Source organism: Neovison vison, chromosome 3 (genome assembly GCF_020171115.1).
Source record: "Neovison vison isolate M4711 chromosome 3, ASM_NN_V1, whole genome shotgun sequence".
Lineage (NCBI taxonomy): Eukaryota > Metazoa > Chordata > Mammalia > Carnivora > Mustelidae > Neogale > Neogale vison.
This window is the reverse complement of record NC_058093.1, coordinates 150,291,261-150,308,927: the sequence shown is the minus strand read 5'-3', so window position 1 is coordinate 150,308,927 and position 17,667 is coordinate 150,291,261. Positions and strand designations below refer to the sequence as shown.

General features: G+C 40.5%; 1 protein-coding gene across 2 annotated transcripts in view; it reads left to right on the top strand.

Annotated features, from left to right (window-relative positions):
- Positions 1-1,827: 1,827 nt before the first annotated feature.
- KATNAL2 (katanin catalytic subunit A1 like 2) overlaps positions 1,828-17,667 on the top strand; it is a 75,054-nt gene continuing 59,214 nt past the window's right edge. For both annotated transcript variants that reach the window (XM_044243043.1, XM_044243042.1), the window contains exon 1: positions 1,828-2,188. Coding sequence is in view for 1 of the 2 variants with exons in the window: in XM_044243042.1 (XP_044098977.1) it covers positions 2,138-2,188 (51 nt within the window). In the remaining variant the exon portion in view is untranslated. The remainder of the gene's footprint in view (positions 2,189-17,667) is intronic.

Below are 17,667 nucleotides of genomic sequence, written 5' to 3'. Positions count from 1 at the left end.
GAGGAATGTATTTATGCCCCTTAGAAAAAATTCCAAAGGCTATGATTGTATTACCCTGTAGAACATTAACCAGTTTTGTATTTAACCCAGCAGACTTTTTTTTTTTTTTTTTAAGATTTCATTCATTCATGACAGAGAGAGAGAGAGCAAGAGAGGGAACACAAGCTCAGAGGAGCTGGAGAAGGAGAAGCAGGCTTGATCCCATGACACTGGAATCATGACCTGAGCTGAAGGCAACCACTTAACTGACTGAGACACCTAGGCGCCCCATAACCCAGGTCTTATTCTAACTTTGTTCTCTTGAAAGGCCTGTGAATATCTGGTACCTCAAAATGCTCTTTAAACCACTTTTACCATTTCACTGGCTCCCTCAAGGACCTAAGGGACATCTTTGCCATGTGTCCATTCATATTAAAGAGAATTCCGTTTTGAAATTTTTGAAAATCATGTCAACAAAACAATGTAATAAGTGCAACAGGAAAGGTATGTAATGAAATAAGGAACAATTTTGTCTCTGCCTAAATTCTGCCTGTAAGTGTAGTGATTGGAAAAGCTCCATTGAACTGTCCTAGAAGGTGCTGTCTGAGCTGAGTCCTAGGAGACAATACAGGCTTTTGTTAGGCAAATGAGGTGAGAGTGATCCTCTAGGGAAAAGAAACTGTTCAGAAGTAGTTCACGAATTCATGTAATCTGTGGATGGGGTGTGTGGGGGGTTGCCTCGACTGGGCTGGGAATGACACCTGAAACTGGGCAGGGAGGGTAGCAGCATGGCATAGGGGAAAGGCAGTCTGGCTTCATTCAGGAGATAGTTTTGCATCCTAACTTTATCTTGTTGGATAACTTAAGATTGGCTAATTTGGCTCTTTGAGCCCATTTCCACAACTGTAAATTGGGAGTGCTAATGACTTCTGCATGGGGTGTTAGGATTAAATTAGGTAACCAAATAAGTCACATAGTGTGTTTTCTGGTGCCATAGATGCTTAATAAATTATAGTTATTATCTAATATGAGAGTGGTCAACAGTTTCAAATGGTGCCAAGTTTAAATAAGATTTTAAAAACGGTGTAAAATAACCTATAACTGGCTTTCTTAATTAGGAAGTTATTGAAGATTCTGGTAAGAACAGGTTCAAAAGAGGAGGGGCAGAATGTGTTGAGAAATGGATGAGAGGTGGCAAAGGGAAGAAGACAGTCCTTTCAAAAAGCTTGAAGTGAATGGAAAAGAGGGGATTCAATTCAGCAATTATAAGATGAGAGACCTGGGGTTTTGCTTTGTTCTGTTTTGTTTTGTTTTGTTTTTTTAGATTGAGGAAACTTGATTTTTTTTTTTTTTTATTCTAAGGGTAGAGAATGGAAGAAGCAGCCCGAAGATAATGAAGAGGGGATGGTTTAGAAGAAGATTAACAGCAAGCGAGACAGAAGGCAAAGACACTGAAGACACAAAATAGTTAACACATGAAGAAAATGGAGCAGAGGAAAATGTCAAGTCCGTGTTTGTCCGCTTTTAAAGAGCATAGGTCCAGAGCCAAGGGAGTTGGAGAAGGGAAAGTTTGACGCGCACTTTGCATCCCAGAAAGCCTCTGACAGCCAAAGTCCACAGCAGATTCTTCCAGTCTAAAAGGACCACTTGCAGACATTTCAAAGTAAAGCAGAAAGTTCCTTCCAAACCTTACCTTAATACGGGGGGCGGGGGGAGAGATGGGGACCTGGAAAAGACGGGGTGTCAAAGTGTAGTCTTGGGAACATAAGCGCTGGGTCACAAAGGCCTGAACAACAGCCGAAATCAAGGACAAATAGTACGATACATAAACTTGGTAACCTGGCGTTTTAGAGACAGAAATGAAGCGACCCAGAACAACTTCAAACCCCGCCTCAAACCCTGTCAATCATCCCCCCTCCCTCTCTTGATTGGTCAGTGCCCTGCAAAGGCTTTGGATGAAACGTGCTTATTTTAATATTGATTGGCATGAGAAAGAATCCATCTTTGTCCAGTGATTGGCTGACCTGTCCAGGCTCCGGCCAATCCTGAAAGGGGAGGGCTGGTTGAGTGTCAGGTTTCCCCCAGCAGTTTTCTTTGGAAGTACTGGTCAAGCTAGTGACTGGCCCTTTTCACTTCTCCGGCCCTGAAACCGTAGCTGATGGAGCTTTCTTACCAGACGCTCAAATTCACGCACCAGGCACGGGAAGCGGTAAGAAAAGTACATACCAAAAAAAAAAAAAAAAAAAAAAATTGTGCCAGGAGCTTTGGTCTCCTGTTACTGAAGGCCCATTTGCGTGTCCGCGGTTGCTATGGCGACGAGTTTCCCCTCCCCTCCCCTCAGCCGAGCGGCGCCGGCGCTGGGAGGGACCTTAGGTCCCACTGGTCAAGTCCAGGACTGGGCTTAAGGCTGAGACGGGAATAGGCTGGGTCTGGGACAGAGCGGGGTTTGGGAGTGCCTACGGATTTGATGAAAGGGACCTCAGTTTGTGATTTAGGAAACGGTGTGGTGTTTATTAGACCGGCTGTCTAGATGGGTGAGCAGATGTGGGGAGCGGTTAAAATTAGGATTGTTGAAAGGCCAGGCAGCTCTCACCTGAGAGTTGGGACCCTGGGTTCTGATCCTGATTCTCCACTTACCAAGGCCGAGAGAATTTACGTATTTAATTCCCCTCTCGGGCTTCAATTCTTAGACTATAATCCTTTTCACACGAAGATTACATGGGCTTTACAGTACATACAGTGGTTTCACCGTCTGCTCACTGGTGAGCAGTACTTTACACAACAATGTACATGAATTGAGCGCATTCTCAATGCCTGGCACTGAGGAAATAAAAACAATTCTTTGGGGAGGAGGGAGGATAAATAAAGTTTAAAAATGCTGATATCTGAGCCCTCACCTTTAGAGATTCTGATTTACTGATTTTGGGTGGATTCTATGCATCGGCATTTTTTTAAAGCCCAGGAGGTGTTTACATGTGTAGCCAAGGTTAGGAACCACTGCCCTAGTGTTTCCCACCTTAAAAAACAAATAGTATAGAAAAAGAGATAACCGCCTGGTTGGCCTCACATTCCCCTCTACCTACCAACCTCTCTCTGTTTCTCTCCAGCTTCTGGAAAGGGTTGGTGTTGCTAGGTCTCATCTCTGGATTGCCTTCAAGCCTATTTCAATCTAGCCCAAATTACCTGCATCCTAACCTTTTTGCACTAACTTTTAATAAAGCAGATTCCTGGACCTCACCAAGACTTACTGAATCAAAAACAGTCCAGGATGGGTTCTTGAAAAGTGCATTGTAAACACACACCCAGTTTTGAAAACCACTGCCCTAAATAGTCTCATATATTTTCATGATTTTCAATGTCATCTATATGCCAACAACCACCAACCCCTCACTGACTCTAGAGTGGATTTCTTTGCTGGGTCCCAAGGCCACGTGGTGTCCTAGAAGGTGGAATACAGAGAGGACCATGAATCAACTGATTGTTTGACAAATCAAGGAGAGTATCTGCATCTGAATTTGCTCAATATCTAACTTTTTGTTTCCCTTCTGAAACCTATACCTTTCCCAGTCTTCCTCCACCTGGGAATGTGAACCACCATCCACCAGTTGCTCAAATCAGAATTCTGGGAGTCATCCTTAGCTCCTTCCTCCTAGTCCCTCCCTCTATTCTCTACCTAAGGAAGACAGCAGCAGATCTTACTGATTCTACTTCTGTAATAGGTCTTTAATCATCCTTATCTCTACAGCTGAGATCCTGATCCAACCCACCACAATGGCTTACCTATCCACAATAGCTTTCTAACTATTCTTCCTATTGGTTTTTGCCTCCCTCTAGTCCATTCTTCATCCAGTGATCTTAAAATTATGTCCCTCCCTGACTAGGATCCTTTATTGGCTTTATATTACACTTAGAGTAAAACCCCCAAACCTTGACATGATCTACAGAGCACTGCAATGGTGTAGCCCAGCTCCTGTGTCTGGTGTCTTCACCACTTTCTGCTTTGCCTCCCACTGATCCAGGCACATTCTCTTTGATCTGACATGTCTCTGAACACCACATACTCTGTACCATGCAAGTTAGTATTTAATTGTGGTTAATTTATTTTTATTTCTTTTTTTTTTTTAAGATTTTATTTGTTTATTTGACAGACAGAGATCACAAGTAGACAGAGAGGCAGGCAGAGCGAGAGAGAGAGAGAGAGAGAGAGAGAGAGAGAAGCAGGCTCCCTGCTGAGCAGAGAGCCCGATGCCGGACTCGATCCCAGGACCCTGAGATCATGACCTGAGCCGAAGGCAGCGGCTTAACCCACTGAGCCACCCAGGCGCCCCTATTTTTATTTCTTAAGATTTACTCATCCATTTGTGGGGAGCAGAGGGAGAGAGAGTGAATCCTGAAACAGGCTCCCTGCTGAACAGGGAGCCCAATGTGGGGCTCCATCCCAGGACCCCGAGGTCATGACCTAAGCTGATATCAAGAGTTGGACGCTCAACTGAGTGATCCACCCAGGTGCCCCTAATTTTTTTTAATGTAGGCTCCACATGGGGCTTTAACTCACAACCTAGATCAAGACCTGAGATCAAGAGTCAGCTGCTTAGCCAACTGAGCAACTCAGGTGCCCCTAATTTGTGATTAATTTATGTTACAGATTCCTGCATGTGACATAGCCTGTCAAACAGAATTCATGTAACTTGAAGGCAGATCCAGTTTTACTTCTTGTTTTATTCCCTAGATGGTGCTGAGAGACATATTTAGATATGCCCATTGATGGCTTGATTTTGCAGGGGGTGTAAGTGCAAGGAGATGTGCTGATTAGGGGTCTGCAGAAGGAAGAAGACAGAGGTGGGTGTGGTGATTTGGTGAACTGGATATAAGAAGGATTGCATGTCCACAAGGAATTTTGATCATCTACATCATCTACTGTATTAGAATTTCTAGAATACTTCCTTTTTATTTTGTTGATTTTTATTCTTGTTTCAAATTATATATCCATACATGTACAATTGCTCTGAGATCTTTAATTTCTCCAAGGAGAAATCCTCTACACCCTCCTATAGGAATAAGGGCACTATAATCTTGGTTGCAACCATCGGTGGAGTTAAACAGGGGAAGACAGCTATGTGTGGGGTGGGGGATTTCTCCTTGCTGTTTGATGTATAGATTATACTTAATTACTCCTTCCTTAATTATGTAATTGCATACTTAATTACTTTTTCCTTTCCAAAGTTTGTGTGGTTGAATTTCTTCTCAGAGTAAACGTCCAACCATCAGTCAGGGTAGAAGAGGGATTGTCACCTGATTGGGTTGGGGAAGGGAATATTTTATATACTGTGTTTAGCCTGCTCCTCATTATTTCTGTCCTTAGAAGTGCCTGGTGACTCCAGAAGTGCCCAGTGCACTCAGTTCCTGTAATTGTCTAGGGTGCTGTCATACTTAGGTACTTCTTGTTGACTACTTTTTCTATAGGTGTTGGTTTTCTTTGATTTTGGTTGTCTTTTGCTTTTGTCCTTTTCTGTTCTCTTAATTCATCTGGCTTTTATCCAGTTGCTTTCCATCTGTCAATTTTATTGTCATATTTGTCTGTTGTCACTTGCTCTTCTAGGGTTGTTGTCCCCCCCCCCCACTTCTGCTTTAGTCTTTATTATTTCCCTCTTTCTCCTGGCCTTTTTTTTTTTTTTTTTAATTTGTTTGTTCTTCTGTCTCTAGCTCCTTTAGGTGTAAGGATAGATTGTTTATTTAAGATTTTGAGACTTTTCTTGTTTCTTGAGGTGGGCTTGTGTTGCTATACATGTTGCTCACATTTAATGCAATCTTTATCAAAATACCACCAACATTTTTCACGGAGTTAGAACAATCCTAAAATTTGTATGGAATCACAAAAGACCCTGAATAGGCAAAGCAGTCCTGAAAAAGCAAAGCAAAGCTGGAGGCATCACAATTTTGGATTTCAAGCTACATTACAAAGCTGCTGTCATCAAGACAGTTTGGAGCTGGCATAAAAACAGACACATAGATCAATGGAACATAAAAGAAAACCCAGAAATGGACCACAACTATATGGTCAACTAATATTTGACAAAGCAGGAAAGAATATCCAATGGAAAAAAGACAGTCTCTTCAACAAATCGTTTTGGGAGAACTGGACAGCCACCTGCAGAAGAAGGAAGCTGGACCATTTCCTTACACCATACTCAAAAATAAAAAGATGTGAGCTAGGAAACCATCAAAATCCTAGAGAAGAATACAGGCAGCAACCTCTTTGACCTCAGCTGTAGCAACTTCTTACTAGACACATCTCTGGAGACCAGGGAAACAAAAGCAAAAATGAACTATTGGGACTTAATCAAAATAAAAAGTTTCTGCACAGCAAAGGAAACAATGGACAAAACTAAAGGGCAAGAGGTTTTCAAGCTTGTTAATTCTTTCAAATAACAGGCTCCTAGTTTTGTTGATCTATTCTATTGTTTTTTTTAAATTTCTGTATCATTGATTTGTGCAATAATCTTTATTATTTCTCTTTTCCCCCTGGGTTTGGGCTTTATTTGCTGTTCTTTTTCCAGCTTCTTTAGGTGTAAGGATAGATTGTGTATTTGGTACTTCTCTTGTTTCACAACCAACACCAAAGTCATACAAACATTTATGAGAGAATATTATGAGTAATTATATGCCAACAAAATAGGCAATCTGGAAGAAAATGGATGCATTCCTAGAAACATATAAATGACCAAAACTGAAACAAAAAGAAATAAAAAACCTGAACACATCCATAACCAGCAAAGAAATTGGAGCATTAATAAAAAATCTCCCAACAAACAAGAGTCCAGGGCCAGATGGCCTCCCAGAGGGATTCTACCAAACATTTAAAGAAGAATTAATACCTATTCTTCTGAGGCTCTTTCAAAAAAATAGAAATGGAAGAAAAACTTCCAAACCCTTTCTGTGAGGCCAGCATTACCTTGCTCCCCAAAACCAGACAAAGACCCCATCAAAAAGGAGATTGCTGATGAATATGGATGCAAAAATTCTCACCAAAATACTAGATAATGGGATCCAACAGTACATTAAAAGGATTATTCCCCACAACCAAGTGGGATTTATTCCAGGGCTGCAAGGGTGGTTCAACATCTGCAAGTCAGTGTGATACACCACATAATAAAAGAAAGGACAAGAGCTATATGATCCTCTCAATAGATGGAGAGAAAGCATTTGACAAAACAGAACATCCTTTCTTGATAAAAGCTCTCTGTAGTGTAGGGATAGAGGGAACATACTTCAATATCATAAAAGCCATATATGGAAAAACCAACAGTGAATATCATCTTCAATGGAGAAAAACTGAGAACTTTTCTCCTAAGGTCAAGAACACAATAGGGATGTCCACTCCCACCACTGTTGTTCAACATAGTACTGGAAGTCCTAGCCTCAACAATCAGACAACAAAAGGAAATAAAATGCATCCAAGTCAGCAAAGAAGAAGTCAAACTTTCACTCTTTGCAGGTGACATGATATTTTATGTTGAAAACCCAAAATACTCCACCCCAAAATTGCTTACTCATACAGGAATTCAGCAAAGTGACAGGATATAAAATCAATGCACAGTAGTTAGTTGCCTTTATAACGATGAAGCAGAAGAGAGAGAAATCAAGGAATCAATCCCATTTACAATTGCACCAAAACCCATAAGATACATAGGAATAAAGCTAACCAAACAGGTAAAGGATCTGTACTCTGAAAACTACCGAACACTTATGAAAGAAATTGAGGAAGACACAAAGAAATGGAAAAACACTCCATACTCATGGATTGGAAATACAAATATTGTTAAAATATCTATGCTACTCAAAGCAATCTACACATTCAATGCAATAAGGATTGCATCAAAATACTATCAACATTTTTCAAAAACTGGAACAAACAATCCTAAAATTTATATGGAACCACAAAAGACCCCACATAGCCAAAGGAATGTTGGGGGGGGCGGGGACAAAGCTGGTGGCATCACAATTCTAGACTTCAAGCTATATTACAAAGCTGTAATCATCAAGGCAATATGGAACTGGCACAAAAACAGACACATAGATGAATGCAACAGAATAGAGAGCCCCAAAATGGACCCTCAACTAATCTTTGACAAAGCAGGAAAGAATATCCAATGGAAAAGAGATAGTCTCTTCAACTAATGGTGTTGGGAAAATTGGACAGCCGCATGCAGAAGAATGGAACTGGACCATTTCCTTACACCATACACAAAAATAGACTCAAAACAGATAAAAGACCTAGATGGGAGACAGGAATCCATCAAAATCCTAGAGGAGAACACAGGCAGCAATCTCTGAGATCTTGGCTGCAGCAGCTTCTTGCTAGACATGTCTCCAAAGGCAAGGGAAACAAAAGCAAAATGAACTATTGGGACTTCCTCAAGATAAAAAGCTTTTGCACAACAAAGGAAACAGTCGACAAAACTAAAAGACAGTCTACAGGATGGGAGAAGATATTTGCAAAAGACATATCAGATAAAAGGCCAGTATCTAAAATCTATAAAGAACTTACCAAACTCAACACCCCCGAACAAGTAATCAAGTCAAGAAATGGGCAGAAAACATGAACAGACATTTCTCTAAAGAAGACAACCAAATGGCCAACAGACATATGAAAAAAAGCTCAACATTACTCTGCACAGGGAAATACAAACCAAAACCACAATGAGATTCTACTTCACACCAGTCAGAATGGCTAAAATTATAACTCCAGAAACGACAGATGGCAAGGATGCCAAGAAACCCCCTTACACTGTGGGTAGAAATGTAAACTGGTGGAGCCACTCTGGAAATAGTATGGAGGGTCCTCAAAAAGTTAAAAATAGAGTTACACTATAACCCAGCAATTGCACTATTGGGTATTTATCCAGAGGATACAAACATAGTGATTCAAAGGAGCACCTGCATCCCAATGTTTATATCAGCAATGCCCACAATAGCCAAACTATGAAAAGAGCCCAGATGTCCATCAACAGATAAGTGGATAAAGAAGGTGTGGTGTATATATATATACCATATATATATATATATATATATATATATGGTAGAATATTACTCAGCCATCAAAAAGAATAAATTCTTGCCATTTGCAATGAAATGGATGGAACTAGAGGGTATTATGCTAAGTGAAAACAATCAGAGAAAGACAAATACAATATGATTTCACTCATATGTGGAATTTAAGAAACAAAAACAGGTGAACATAAGGGAAGTGAAGGAAAAATAAAAAGATAAAAAGAGAGAGGGACACAAACCATAAGAGCCTCTTATCTTTCAGAAACAAACTGGGAGTTGCTGGAAGGGATGGAGGTGGGGGGATGGGACAATTGGATGATGGGTATTAAGGAGGGCACATGATGCAGTAAGCACTGGGTGTTATATGCAAGTGATGAATCACTAAATTCTACCTCTGAAACGGATAATACAGTATATGAAAATACAGTTGGGGCACCTGGGTGGCTCAGTGGGTTAAGCCGCTGCCTTTTGCTCAGGTCATGATCCCGGGGTCCTGGGATGGAGTCCCGCATCGGGCTCTCTGCTGAGCGGAGAGCCTGCTTTCCTCTCTCTCTCTCTCTCTCTCTGCCTGCCTCTCTGCCTACTTGTGATCTCTGTCTGTCAAATAAATAAATAAAATCTTAAAAAAAAAAAGAAATTACAGTTAATGAAACTGAATTTAAATAAAAAATTTTTAAAAATTAAATAAAGGAGAGGGAAATCTTGAACAAAAACAAAAAACCAAAATAAATGTAGCTTTTAATTAGAATAAGACTTTTTCCCATCTGTAGACCTCTGCGCCTTTCTTATTCTCAACTTGAATTTAAGATCCTCTAAAATGTGCTAAGGGCAAGGAAGCTCTGAGGAACAATTGCTTTAGTGTTTTTAATTTGACCACACAATTCAAAACAAATAAACAGTAATTGGTATCAATGCCCAAGAATGCATTTTGGAAAGCCATAATTGATCCACACATTCATATATACACACAGAATAATCCTGGAATAAAGTTAATTTTATTCCTCATGTCATTATATATACTGTTCACAAGTTGTGACTCTGCCTTTGTGAGACTTTTATTATTAAAAAATAACTGCTGTAAGTGTTAGCTAATTAATGAGGTGGTTGACTAGGTTTTTAAATGAGTGTTGTTAAATGCCTTAGCTTTTATTAATTGCATGGGCCCCTAAAAAAAGAGTAATTGAAAATTTAATTACATCAATGTTTTTCTTTAAAGAACTGAAGCTTATTAAACTTTAAATGTTCAAACATTTAAGCATCTATTGAAATACCAATAGCTATAAACAATGTGCAGTTCTAAATACTAATTAAACAAACTCTAAATCACCATAAAGCAAAGCTGAATTTTAAGTAACTTTATGTTTTAAGTGCTCTTCTCTGCTTTTACATAAGGAAGATTAACCACTTCACTACTGACCAGCAGCCTTGTGGGTATCTTCTAAAATGCTGTGGCTGCTGTAGGACCACATTCTTCCTGGACGTGGACCAAGGAAGGGAGACTGATCACACAACTTGGAACACTTTGCTAATGTCACACTGCTACTCTTGGAGACTTGTTTTTGTGTTTTCTTTCCTTTTTAACCGCTAAAAGAGAATGTGACAGTGGACAGATATGAATTTGTGTATTTGATGGTTTGGTTTAAAAATACCTTCTTTTGGAAAAATAACATTTATTAGGTTTTATTTTTAGATGTAAAAAGTATATCACAACCCAGATAAATATTTTTTTAAAGGAGTATATTTCTTTATTTGAGAGAGAGAGCGAGAGCACGTGTGTGGATGTGTGAGCAGGGAGAGGGGCAAAGGGAAAGGGAGAGAACCTCAGGCAGACTCCCCATTGAGTGGGGACCCAAGGTGGGGCTTGATTCCAAGACCCCAAGATTATAATCCCGGCCAAAACCAAGAGTTGGGCATTCAACTGACTGAGCTACCCAGGTGCCCCATCACCCAGATAAATCTCATATACATTAAAAAAATATATAACCTTCTGCTTTCCACTGTGATTGAGCAACAGGCGCCAGACTGCCTTCCTACTGCACACAGCTAGAAATCTGGCCCACGTATATGAATAACCTATTTTCAGCCAGTGGACAGTGTGCTCATGAGAGAAGGTCTTCTGCTTGGAAGCAGTAACTGGGTTCTGGCACCCAAGGGAGTATCTATGCCGAGCAGAGATGAGACAGAGTATAGTTTGGGAAGACTTAGGTGGTTAACGGTGGGAGGAAGGGGAACCAGAGAGGAGGGAGCTGTACAAACAAATTGCTCCATATTTCTGAGTTTTGGGCTGAACACTAAGCTGTGCATCTACAGAGTGAAAAAGTACAAAGCTGGGGAAAACCCAATCATCAGGGAATGATAAGCTGAATAGCTAGTAGTGTTCATATAACCTCCTTATGACACTGAGAGATATTTTAATGCCAAGTAGCCTGAGTGGAGAAATGTTGTGGAAGAGCAGAGCACTTAGTGGTTACAGGAAGGCTGTGCATTTGGAGTAAGCTGAACAAGCCCTAGAGGAAGGCTTCTTTAGATCTCTCTTTCCTAATAAAGCTTAAAAGCACAGCTTGATCGGATCAGACTTACCTGCAAATAGTTACCTGCCAAAATAAAGCTTAACACTTAAAAGACAAGAAAATCCAGACATTCACAAAAACTGGCATCCAATTAAAAAAAACAAACTACAAAGACTTTAAAAATAGCTGTAATAAATATGTTTAAGGGGGATTTAAGGAAAACGATTTTAAAGAGGAAAAAACCAGAAGATACACAAAAATAAATAAAACACAGTTCACAGAGTTGAAAAAGACAGTATTTTAATCAGAAAGACTCCCTGGAAACCAAATTGCAGCACATGGAGTTTGAAGAAAAAAATGGACGAAGCCTCAGTGACATGAAGGAGAATACCAAGGAGTCAAACAGACGTGCAATTCATATCCCAGAGCTGAGATGAAGAGGAGAAAAAAAAAATAAGAAATCATAGCTAAAATTCTCCCACAGATCCAAGAAACTCAAACACTTCCAAGCAGGACAAACACACTCCTTTTGGCTGTGACAAAGCAAGATGCTTTGTTACGAATGGCCCTCTGCAGATACCCACGGGGCAAGGAAAGGAAGAAAGCTTCCAGCCAACAACCAACAAGAAACTAAGGCCCACAGTCCTCTAGCTCATAAGGAACTGAGTTCTGCCAACAACCATAGGGGCAGAAGGAACGTATTTGGGTGACAGAAATGTTCTAGATCTGGATTGGAGTGTTGATTACGTATGTACACACATTCATGGGACTGTGTGCTTAAACTGGGTGCACTGTACCGTATGTAAATGATACCTTAATAAAGGTGATTTCAAAAGTGGTATGAAAATTCACACAGTATTTACCAGAAAGATGTACAGTGGAAAAGTAAATGCCTTCTTCCCTATGCTCCACCCCCTACTCATTTCTGCTTCCTCACCCTGTAAGAAACTATCATCTGTTGTTTCTTATAAACTATTTAGGAATATATTTGTATGTCTTAAGTGCATATTTATTTCTATATTTTTTTCTTTTCACAGAAGAGATCATTTCCTTCCTTCTGTATTTCCCTTTTACTTTACTACATGTCTTGTAAGTGTCTTCACAAATATTTATGGGGAGCCTGAGTCAGATATTAAGTTCTGGGGATATGGTAGCAAAAAGAAACACTGCCTCTATCTTCATGGTGACTACATGTTAGTAGGAAAGGCAGCTAACAGGTAAACTGGAACCTGAGGAGAGGAATTGCTGAAGCATAGAATAGCCATAACCAACTTTGGTAGGTAATGCCCAAAAATTTCCCACGTGGTTATATCCGTTTATATTGCCCTTACAATGCATGATAGTTCCCATTACTCTACATCTAAGCAATACTTGTTTTCAATTATTTAGCCTTTATTTTACATTTCCTTGAGTACACATGAGGTCAAGTACCTTTTTGTTAGTTTCTTAGCCATTTGAATATCTCATTTTGCAAAGTACCTATTTCTCTTGTCCATTTTTCTATTGGATGAGTTTGTCTTTTTAATTGTTTTGGGAGGAACACTATACATTAGTATATTAATTCTTTTAAGTGCTGATATTTGCAGCATACCAACATGTTCACTTTTATGAACACAAATTCATATTTTTAAAAAAGTTCATTTTATTCATGTTTTCTTCTACAGTTAGTGGGATTTGGGTATCCTAAGAAAATATTTCCCTATTCCAAAATCATGAAGATATTCTCTTGTATTATCTTCTAAAAGTCTTACTGTGTTCACATTTAGGTCTGTAATTCATGTAAAACTGATTTGTGTATGCGCGCGCACGCGTGCGCGCACACACACACACACACACATCTGTGTGTAAGGGATGAGGTAGGCATATAATTTTTCCAGAAGCATTTACTGAAAAGACTGTTCTTTGTCCATGTATATGCAGAATTGTTTCTGGGCCCTCAAGTCTGTTCCACTGGTCTAGTTGTCTACTTCCTACGCTAATACCACTCTGTCTTAATAACTGTAGTGGCACAATCTTGGTATCTATCAAAGCAAAGACTTCTACTCGTTCTTTTTTGTCAAGTGGTTACTATTACTGACAACACATAGTTATGTGTTTTAGAATCAACTTGTCAAATTCCACAAAGATTGCTGGATTTTGATTGTGATGGAATTGAACCTGAAGATAAAGTTGAGAACTGACAAAAAACAATGAGTCTTCTTGATCATGCCTATCCTTTTTATTCCAACTTTCTTAATTCTTTTCAGTAGGAATCAAGAAGTTTTCTGCATAGAGATTTTGCCCATCTTCTGTTAGCTATACTTTGAGTCCTTGATACTATTGTAAATGTTTTCTACGTCACTGTAAATGGTTTCTTGTTTTTTCAAACTTCATCTTATGTTATTGATGTGTAGAAATACAATTAATTTTCGTATATTGATTTTATTTGAGCAACATTCCTAAATTCATTTATTCTAGGAATTATTTGTGGATTCTTTTGACTTCTTTATCTATGCAATCATATTATCTGTGAAGAAAGACAGAGTTAATTCTTTCAATTCTTTGCCATTTGTTTTTCTTGCTTAATCTTACTGGTTAAGACCTCTAACAAAATGTTGAACAGAAGTGGGGATGAGAGGCATTATTGTGCCTGTGGGAGGTACTCGCAGTCCAGGAACATGTTTTGTTTTTAATGTAGGCTCCACACTCAGGGATGCCCAATATGGGGCTTGAACTCACAATATTGAGATTGAGACCTGAGCTGAGATCAAGAGTCAGACGCTTAACCAACTGAGCCATCCAAGTGCCCCTTAATCTAGGAACATCTTAATCCAGTCTCAGGGACTGAGATTTTTCTGGGCCACATAGAGAATGAGAGAATGATCTTGGGCAATTCAACTTCTCTGTCCTTATTCATGGGACTGAGCCCTTCATAGGTTTTTACCAGCGTCCCCTATTAGGCTGGGTCCTGGATTCCAACTTTTGTACCTATAGCACTTGAGGTTGTCAAACATATTACTCAGCATCTTAGCCTCTTAGAGGGAGGTAAACGAACTTGGGAAAAAGTGGCTTCAAATGCCTTGATCATGTCTGTGTATTAATGAACACACACACACACACACACACCCGCCACACAGGTATATCTGTAGGGTAAAAATCCTATAAGTGAAATTGCTATATTTAAGAGTTTTTATGTGTGCATAGTTGACATACATGCATCTGTAGAATAAAATTCTTATGGAAATAAATGAAAACCGTCCAAATGAGAGCAGAAGCCCTTTATAGAGAATGTGCTGGAACAAGGGAGTCAGGTACCATCACTTGCATTTGGCAGAGAATCAAAGGGAGGCAATGGAATGGGAAAGCTTGGCAGTGAAAAAAGGGAAAGCTTCAGCTATTTTCTGACTAGAGGCTATTGACCTGGGATAGCCGAATGCAGGCTAACGAGAAGCAGGGTATCTTATGTGACTGATTTGGAGACCATATTTGGCTTTCTTTGCTTGGTCCTCATCAGGAAGCGGGGGGGTAAAAAAATCGGGAGGCTGACAGTTGTTGACCAAATCCTGACCATGCTGGGCCAGTTACCACAGAGGCTGTGATTCCAGTTCCTGGACGGCTTGCTGTAGAGTTAGCGGTTTGGTTTTCTGGGATGGTTGCCGCAGTGGTTACGGTTTGGCTTCCTGAACTTATGTGGGTCGGACCACTAGCTATTGATATATTCAGTCCCTCGTCCTAAGACTGATATGGCTGTACCAAAGAACATATACAGTCGACATTTTACCTGGTAACTTCAGTAAAAGTTGTGTCAATTTCTGCGTCTGCTGGTAACGTGTGGTAATTTGTGCCAACACAGCCGGCTGTTCTTTTGAACTTTATTTGTCTGATATGTAAAAATTTGTATCACATTATGTCTTTCATTTGCATTTTTATAAGATTGAGCATCTTGTCATATATTTAAGACTCATTTGTGTTTCTTTTTCAGCATTCTATCTTCTCCTCTGTTTTGCCCATTTTTGTAGTAAATTGTTGGCATTTTTTTCCTGTTGATTTGTGGGTCCTCATTATATATAAAGGAATTTGGCCTTTTGAACATTAATAAAATTGTAAATATCTTTCCCGGATTATTGTCCTTTGACCTTGTTTTTTATTTCCAAAGTTTTTATGTAGCTAAATTTATCAGTCTTTTTCATTAGTGCTTTCTGGGGTTTGTGTCTAAGAAGGCCTTATTTACTCTGAGATTAGAAAACAAAACAAAACCATGCTAAGTAGTTTTATTTCTTTATTTAAGTACAATCTGGGGATACTATTTATTAACCAAAACGATGTCTTGTTGTTTACTGAGAGGCGACTTGACAAAAGTATAATCAATCTTAAAATCCCCAGTGAAACCCAGGCTTTCCATCTTCAGCATTCTGAAGTATTCTCCAGGGAGGGAGGCTGTGGCACAGAGGTTCACAGGGGCAACACTGGAAAAGTCCAGGAGTCAGAGTCCAAAAGTCTCCACAAAGCAAAAGATTCTGGTCTCCTTCAGAAGTCCTATCCCCTAATCCCCACTGCCTGTGTTTTCCTCCCCCCAAATTCCATGTCCAGGGCAAGTCCTTAGTTTACTGGTGGGAGAATCCCTTCTTGGAATCTTTCATTGTCTTGGCCATCATCCGGGCAGTTTGTTGGTGGGTTTCCTGCTGCTGACCACCGTGCCTCTTGGCCCTGCTGGAGCTCGGGCTGTCAGAGCGCGGCTTCCCCAAGAAGAGGTTCAGACGGTTGCTCCATCACTGCGGCAGGGAGCATGGCTGCTTCCTGGAGGGATAATGCTGACTTGATCTGCTCCTCCTAGTTCAGACTTCTCCTGGCTCCTTCAGACATGAGAAGGAGGCCAGGTCACACAGTAGAAAAGGGTCAGCCCTTATTGGCAGGTGCAGGTTGGATATCTGTTGTCAGTACTCCATAGCTGCTCTTGGGCATCCCAAAGCCACACGTACGTTTCCTACCATGCCCCATGATCTTCTGAACTTTCTTAAAGTTTCAGTGACAATGAATTTTCCATAATGTATGTTTCTCCAACTAGGACATGATTGTATATTTATGCAATAGAGCTGATTGGCATAAAGTCTCCAAAGTGGATGGGCTCAAGAACAGAATGGGTGATATCCTCCCGCTTCCAAGATGGATGTTGTTTTTAAGTCCCCAGATGCACAGTTGCACAGGGGGATCATTTTGTGGAGCTAGGCACACTTGGAACTGGAAAACATCTGCATCTTTGAATTCATTCTGCGCCCAGGAAATCCAGCTGCTTCCTCTTCCAGGGGTGAAGACAGTACTTCTTGCTTTGGTTTGGAAGGAGGACACTGACTCAAGTGCAGAAGTGGTCAGTAATCGGCTTGTACTGTGGGCGATGGAAGGTCTGGCAACACTGGCAGTGCTTCAGTGGGGACCTCTCTCAGCTTGGCTGAAGGGGCTTCAGGCCGCCGCGGCTTCTCTGACTTGCTTTTGTTCACCTCAGGTAACCTCTGGCCTGAGTCCACGTTTTCACTAGTGCTTTTAAAATCATTTTTAAGTCCTTTTTCTCTGAATGCAGTAGCTGAAGTTTTCGTGATTGTTTCCTTTTTCCTTTTTCTTCGGGGGGCATAGAGGCACGGTGGCTGGTTCCAATTCATGATGCAGATCTCAGCATCACAGAGGAGCCCACCGACTTGCTGTCTACATCAGAAGCTTTTCTTTTCCCTTCCTGAGACCTTGAGCTGTTAGAACTTTCTCTTTCACCTTGGGCAACAGGCCTCCTGCCCACTTTCCTACGTCTAAGCTATCTAGACTTTGCTTGTTTTTGTCTGATTTGGTTTTCTGGGAGCCTTGTGCTTTTGCTTAACGCATCCGAAGCAACCATCCATGGAGGTGAAAACGTAGGGGTGCAGTGGCCCTCTTTCCTTCTTTCTTGACACCCCTACAGAAGGCGTGTCTTCTTTGTGTTGTCTCAGGACAGAAGCCTTGGGCTTTCCTCTCTGAAGACGACCTGGTGTGATTTCTGGCTGATAAACGTGTTGGACTCCTCACGGCTCTTGGTACCTACCAGGAGTTTGTCCCTTTAGGATGATGGATGCCCCTTGCTTTGACTCACCACCCCTTCCCCTTGGGGCCACCTGTGTGGCCTTCT